Here is a 7271-nt window from a genome sequence, read left to right on the forward strand (position 1 = left end):
GAACGTACTCGTGGATATGTACTGTTGTTGGATCTTTATCCTGTTTGTAGCGACAATGATGACCACGGACTACGAGAACTGGCATTTGCAATTGAAGAATTGAGGTATAGACCTGTCTTGAACATTATTAATCATTTTAATATCAATATTTTTTTAAACATTTTGTTCAACACTGTTAACTTTCGAAAATAAGTGTATCTCTGTATAACACGCATATGATCAATGCTGCCAGGTCTCCTAGATTTTGTCTTATGTTCTTTTATTTTTTAGATTTTCCATTGCCTATATTATAATTTTCAACTATGGCATTCAGTAACCAGGGCGGATCCAGAGATGTCCAAAAGGAGGGGCCGAAGAGGTGGGGGGCGAAATTTGTGCCGATCGAGACAACAATGTCCTACGGGGTCCGGGGGCATGCCCCGCGAAATTTTTGTGTTCTAGACGCCCAAAAATAACATTTGAAGCGTTCTGGGCTATCATTTTTTTTCCCTTTTTTTTTTTACCTCCCAAAAGGGGAGGGGGCCGGGCCGTCTCTCCCCCACCTAAATCCGCCCCTGGTAACATCACATATTGTATATATCTCTTCCCATTAGGTTTTTCTATGATTACATTTGGAGAGTGACTGACGAAGAAGATTGTGATGATTGTGTGTACGTCACAAGAAGCCTTCAACCCAGACTGAAGCTGTAAGTATAAGTTAAGCTCTGTCCACACTATACAATCTCCTTGGACAAAAAAGCTATTGTACTGTATACCATAGTCATGATGCATGTCTATATATGGTCATGGCGTGATGTCATTATGACCATATTTAGGCATGTAACATGTTTTTTTCAATTAAAAGTTGATTCTGTTCAGGGCTTTATATACTTTACATAGTCAATGAGTACTGAATGATGTATTCAAACATATCCATGGGGTTGAAGTGCTTCAGCTATAAAATAACAAAATATTTAATAAGCTGGCCTTTTTCATCAATGGAATTGGAGTAAAACATTCATATAGATACTATGAGATGAAAATGAATCCCACTTCTGCGGATGCTAAGAAGTACACTGAAGTGATTCAAGAATACCAGGCAGTGTATCGAGAACTTGTACGCAAGCGCCTTGCTCTACCAGACGACAGTGATCTATCGGACCAGGAGATGAGTGAGAAGGACTTGCTACAAATGACCAATTCATACGAATATTTAGCTCAGTTGTCCAAGACCCTATCAGTAATGGAGACACCAGTATTGAGGTGAATTTTAATATAAAACACTTCTAATTCTGCTATGAAAGTCATTGTACTCGTCTCTCCTTTTTTTCAAATACATAGTGAAATAAAATTAAACAAAATAGAATAGTGGTTACCTAACTAAATGTATTTGTTATGTTATCCTTTTGAATTTTCAATGAGCAGTCGGTTTCGGTAGATGGAGACAGAAATTATGAACCATGTAAAATTAGATGTGTCATCATCGGTTACTATTTAATTGTTGCAGAAAGTTATTCGGCTGCACTGACTCAACTAGCGGCACGTATCCTAGTTGTGAAGCAAGGGGTCGGAGGCCCGACGGCTCTACCGTGACCCATATAGTATGTAACAAGTTGAAAGCTTTCATGGTACAGGTAAATAAAGATACAATACCACTTATATCCCGTTGAGTGCTTGCCAATAACGTATTATTTTATTCATGTTATGTTGCAAGTGAAATGAATTCGATTTAATTTGATTGATTTGAAGATTTGAAATTACGAATTTTTCTACGATCATATTTTTGTAAATGTTTTGATTGGCCAATAAATGTGACTTATGAATGTGATTGATGAACTGTTGCGATGTTTTTGCAATACCAGCAGATTATTTTCACATTCTTTTGATCTAAACGAATTCCTTTAATGTCGGTAATATAGAACTTGGCGAGTGATACTGAAGTGATGCATCACAAATCCTTAGATGATGCTTTGCAGATTACTTTTGATGGCGATGACGTTCTGCTGTATCCCAGTACTTACTCCTCATGGCGTCTTGGCAACATGCAGCAGTCCATCACCATAAAAGGTACGCGCTCTGAGATCTGAATTGCGTGATATTAAAGTGAATTGAACAAACAAATGCGCCCTTCATTTACAGGCCTACATAGACGAGTTTGCCTAGTCCTATATCCACAGCAACATAGGCTGGTAATTCATTTAAACTGTTATAATGAAAATGTATGTAAGTTTTAATAAAACATTGTTTTCGACCTTTTTATTTGTCATTATTTTTAACTTAGTTCATTGAATTAATTACAGTAGTTAATCGATTTTTTGTTTATTATTTAATAACGTGGTAGTTACATTGTCTTATGTTTCATTTTCGTTCTGTCTCAGGTGTTGGGGAACAGGGTGACGTGATCATCGATACAGACGACATCCCGGTAGAAATCTCGTCATATGAGTTTGTCATCGACAACGTCATGTTTACGTGCGACTCTCACTCCAGTTCCGACCCCGTGCTTCGGGTTAAGAGGGGGAATTGTGAAGTAAGGAAGTGCATGTTCCAGGGTGGCAGTGTGGGAATTCTAGCACATGGACAGTGTTCCCTTGTCGTTAGAAATTGCAGTATTCAAGGAGCGAGTGTAAGGATTTCTCCAGATTGTTTTTCTGAAATATTGTAAGACCAATAATTATTATTAATGACATCAACTTCGTTACAACATGTATAGTCAGAAAACATTCGTTTTGTGGGATATTGTAACAATAGGCCCTATAAGGGGCGGGACAAGTGGCGTGATGATGTAGCCGGGGGCCCTGTGGCTTTCTGAGAGAGGGAGATTTTTTAGGTCCCGGTCGCCAATTCCATTGTGGGATTGTAGATGAGCTCGTTTTTTTTTTAAAGTATATTTGTCATTGCATTCTAAATGTTTTAATCACAAAATAAATGCAATGATATGAGTGGTGGATCCAGGAATGTTTAATAGGGCCCAGGGAGAGACTTTCACTGACAAAGGGTCAATACCACCTCAGCCCCACCATGGTTGGGGCTGAGGTAAAGGGCCCCCTTTAATTCGCCACTGGATATAATATGATATACAGTCGATGTCAGAGACACATTGCTGTTATGTATCAACAAAGCCCTTTTGAGTCAGGGTGCCAGATTGAGGATCATGAGGACCATGGCCCCTAGGGGTCGGGGCCATGCGGACCGCCGCACAGAGCGCATAGGCATTACGCGACTGCGCGGGACTTGACGTGCACTCGCAGTTGGATGAGCATGGAACAAAAATAACACGCTCAGTGCCAGAAGTGCGTGAGAAGGGGGAATGAGTGAATGCGCGTTACACGCGTCGCTTTTTTGGCACAATTACATTCAGATTTTCATTAATTTTCTTTTGTGATTTGGACTCTCTTTTTAGAAAGCAGGTTTAGTTATTAATCAAGGATGTTCGGTAACTTTGACGGACAATTCAATCGTGCAATGTGGATCGTGTCAACCTCGTGGGGGCGTAGTCTGTGGGAAAGATACTGGTGCAGTCCTGATTTACGTAAGGCATTTGTTAGTTTTTTTTAGAATATCTATTTTATGTAGGACTACCGGTACTTACCCGCCAATCTTTTAAGTGCACTCTCCTGGTCACGATTATTGTTGTTTGCAGTGTGTGCGGAACGTACAATTACCTAGAGTGTGTGAGGAAAATTATGAGTTCAATGAAAAATCGCATGTTATTTTTTTTTTTAAACCCTTCATCTTTACGTTTCAGATGGATGATGTTAACGACGAGAAGACTAAGCTTACATTAAAAAATAACAAGTTGATTGAGAATTACAGCTTCGACATCTGTTTGGTTGCAAGTGATGTGAAAGACAATACAAAGATTATGACGTCAAATGAATTTCTCAATCACCCAATGATGCATGTTGAGCTGAAGGAAGACAATGAGTTAAAAATTCAAACTATCGCCGTAGTAGGCTCTTAGGATAATTTGTACTCCAACAATGTTAGTTTACCGGAATAAATGTAGGCCCTATTGTAAAGTTTATATTGATACTTAATAACGGTGAACTCGACGCATGCTTAATTTATCTTTAAAGTTTATTTACCTTTAAAAAAGTATAAAACATATATATGGCCTATCGTAGCTATTGTCGCAATAGTTTAGTGAAAAGATATACGCCAATAAATGAAATACAATTTTCAATGGAAATGATAGGCATAAATGAGTTTTGTTTGTCTTTTTTTTATTTTGAAATAAATGTAAGAACTAATACAACACAATATATATTATTGTGTATAGGCCTATACACTCTAAACCGTCTTGCGGTGAGCTGTAAATATACTGTATATAAATAGTGCCTCAACCGGGATTCGAACCCGGGACTTTCTACTGTCTATGCAGACACCTTAACCAACTAGGCCATTGAGGCTTTGCTGGGAATTCAAATTCGTTTAAAGCATCTCATCTTTCACACTCATGCGGACGCGTATTAGACAGCACTATCTGTCTATGCATGGCAAATATAATAGTAGATGTCAATGCGATACGCCCTCTTCTATTCAGAAATTGACGATTGACGAATTCTCAGAAAAGATGCTTTTTATAAATAATGACATGAAAGAAACCGTAGTTTCTGTTTCGAGCCTTGAATTAGCCTTTCACTAAGCCCGGCCCTTGGAAAATTATGCTGCCAAGTTTCCACAAAATTGCGTAAACGTACCTATAAACACGTATGTTTGCGCCATACAGTACGTGTAGGACGTGTGCGTGTTTCTGGCCTTGTTCTGTCTGTTGCTAAGTATGACACTTCGGAAAAGTTCACTTCGTTTTGTCGCTATGTGGTTTTCTATTAACCATCTCGTACCTATTTCATTTTATGTCTATTGAATATGCGAGTTTTTATGACTGATCGAGATTGAATAACCAAATAATTATTAAAAATACATGTTTGATAGGATAAGAACACTAATTGGTTTTGGAATGAAATTTAAATATAATGGAATGGATTGTCGTGCAGAATGAAATGGACTTTAATGGGAAATGGGATGGGATGGGGAAAGGATAAAATTGGGAGGAATGGATGAGGAGAGGGAATGAAATGGAATGGGATGGGAGGATTTCAGAATCGGTAATTCAGAATCGCAGGAAAATTCAGCACTTTCGCTCAAAGTGTTTTGCAGCTTGTGTGCAACGTTTGATCAACTTTGTTTTTGTTTTGTTTTGTTTTTTTCTATGTTCAAGGCCAGGAAATAGAATTGTGAATCTTATATAGGCCTCAGTAAAGTGGAATCTCCGAATATATACACCGAGAAAACCGAATTTCATGGTAAACCGAACTTTTTCTATGCTCAAGTAAATAATTTGTATATTACTGCAAAAATTAGCAAGTTAATTTCAAAATTATTTTTTATGATTTGTCATTTTCAAGGGACAATCACAATCGTATGAAGTATCAAATAACGTCTGGAACAATAGGTCTAATCTCCTTTCTGTGTTGCAACGCGAGAGGGAGACGTTAAATGCTAACTCACGCTGCAACACCCCGCCAGAGCACGTTCCTGTCCCTCGGCCAGATCGATTGAATTCATAGCCTAGGCCTAGGCTTGATTCGTAGAGACTAAGTTTGAATTCACATTTTTAAGATGGCACTTGAATCAGTTCTTCCACCTTCGCAGAATTTTAAAAATATCTTTGCTAATGAAAGTTTGGCGAATGATTGTAACTTTCTAGTGCCTGCTGTTGAGTCGGTAAGAATTGGTTGAAAAATAATGGCACTGCACAGCACTTCTTCTATCTTAGCTAGGCCCTAGGCCTCTTAAACTTAATACTGGGCAGGCAGTGGTAGGCCGGCCTTAGACCTATCTTATCTAGGCATTTAGGCTCCGAGAATTTAATGTTTCCATCATCTCAGTTCCTGCCTAGACTCTCTGCCATCCATAGAGCTAAATTTGTTTCCATGATATATTGAAAAGTTAACATTTATTTATCCTTTATTTACTGTATTGCCTAGAGAGGCTAGGCCTGAGTAAATTTGTATTTGTGTCATGCACAATTTGAGACCTTTGCACAATTTGAAAAATGGGCAAGCTATTACTTGCACAATTTGCAAACTGTGCAAGGATTTCTTTGCACAATTTGCAAACTGATTTTTTTAACTTGTGTATTTTTCATATAAAATCATAGGCCAGTTTTAATAGCGGAATAATGTGACTTTCTAAAGGGCCTACTTATTCTTGTAAATGTCAACTTATCAATGGATATTAATTCGGTATTTAAATACAGTAATGTAAGTAATATTTGTATAGTATTACTCTTGTTGGAAAAAAGTATTTACAGTACTCTTGTTATGTGTGTATGTACATAGAACCACAAATTAGAAGTGATGATTTTTATTTCATAAAAAGAAAACCACGTTCAGGAATCCTGTCTGTAAATTAAAAAGTGTTATAAAAGTAAAGTCCTATATTTTCCAACGTACTTTCTGTGTCAATATTTCCACACAGGAAATGTTGACACAGAAATACTCAATAACTAGAACCAAAAAGCCACTAAATTAGGGGTTGTTTTCTGAAAATTTGGGAGAATTTCACAAAATTTAGTAGATTTAGAGATTGCATGTAAACTCAGGAGACCCTATTGAATCAGAAGAGTTAGAACTTTTGTGATTGACTTATTTAATATTTCTATGTAAATAATTTAAATAATTACTTTTTCCAGCCTCAAGACTATCTACAGTCTTTAGAAAAGAATGACGATGGAGTTAAGATTCGATTCCTTCATGGTACAACAACACTGGCATTCAAATTTCAACATGGCGTCATAGTTGCCGTTGATTCAAGAGCAACAGCTGGACCTTACATTGGTAATAATAATGATGATTTTCCTTCTGCTTATCTACCAAATCTCACACATCTGGCATGTGACTAATACTTTCAGACTTCCACTGTTTCGGACCCTATCTTAAGCTCTCGCACACAAGTCCCTCAAAATCTCAAGCCTTTATTTAACGATAATTCACATATAAATAAGATACAAAGAAATATACCACGTCGCGATTAAGGCCCAAAATGTCAATTCTCAATTTTGTAATTATTTTATTTGTGTTCAAAACTTTAAATTCTTAAATTTCAAAGACACTGCTTTAAAGTGCAAGCTATGACCTTTTATCCAGATGTGCTAAAAATATGAATATCCAAGGTTTGTGTGTGGAATCTTGACCACTAACACCTACTAACTTTGCAAATATGCTTCATTTTTTAGTTCCTATGCATGTAATGCAATAGGAACTATTGTAATCACTCTTGCTATT

General features: G+C 37.2%; 2 protein-coding genes and 1 non-coding gene across 3 annotated transcripts in view; 2 read left to right on the forward strand and 1 right to left on the reverse strand.

Annotated features, from left to right (window-relative positions):
* Positions 1-10: 10 nt before the first annotated feature.
* LOC117123506 lies at positions 11-4187 on the forward strand. The gene is made up of 8 exons (XM_033269452.1): positions 11-104; positions 594-686; positions 1006-1242; positions 1487-1613; positions 1899-2046; positions 2358-2605; positions 3383-3511; positions 3728-4187. Exons 3-8 carry the CDS (start codon positions 1016-1018, stop codon positions 3941-3943), a joined length of 1095 nt encoding a protein of 364 aa, XP_033125343.1. The 5' UTR covers positions 11-104; positions 594-686; positions 1006-1015; the 3' UTR covers positions 3944-4187.
* Positions 4188-4317: 130 nt separating this feature from the next.
* Positions 4318-4391, reverse strand: Trnas-aga. Its single transcript has one exon. It is a non-coding gene; the product is annotated as a tRNA-Ser (tRNA).
* Positions 4392-5459: 1068 nt separating this feature from the next.
* LOC117123492 (proteasome subunit beta type-5-like) overlaps positions 5460-7271 on the forward strand; it is a 10777-nt gene continuing 8965 nt past the window's right edge. Inside the window, exons 1-2 of the mRNA XM_033269439.1 lie at positions 5460-5709; positions 6680-6824. Coding sequence (XP_033125330.1) covers positions 5605-5709; positions 6680-6824 — 250 coding nt within the window. The 5' untranslated portion in view covers positions 5460-5604. The remainder of the gene's footprint in view (positions 5710-6679; positions 6825-7271) is intronic.

This window comes from Anneissia japonica, unplaced genomic scaffold (assembly GCF_011630105.1).
Source record: "Anneissia japonica isolate Jap-2015-1 unplaced genomic scaffold, ASM1163010v1 scaffold287717_len1600092_cov198, whole genome shotgun sequence".
NCBI lineage: Eukaryota > Metazoa > Echinodermata > Crinoidea > Comatulida > Comatulidae > Anneissia > Anneissia japonica.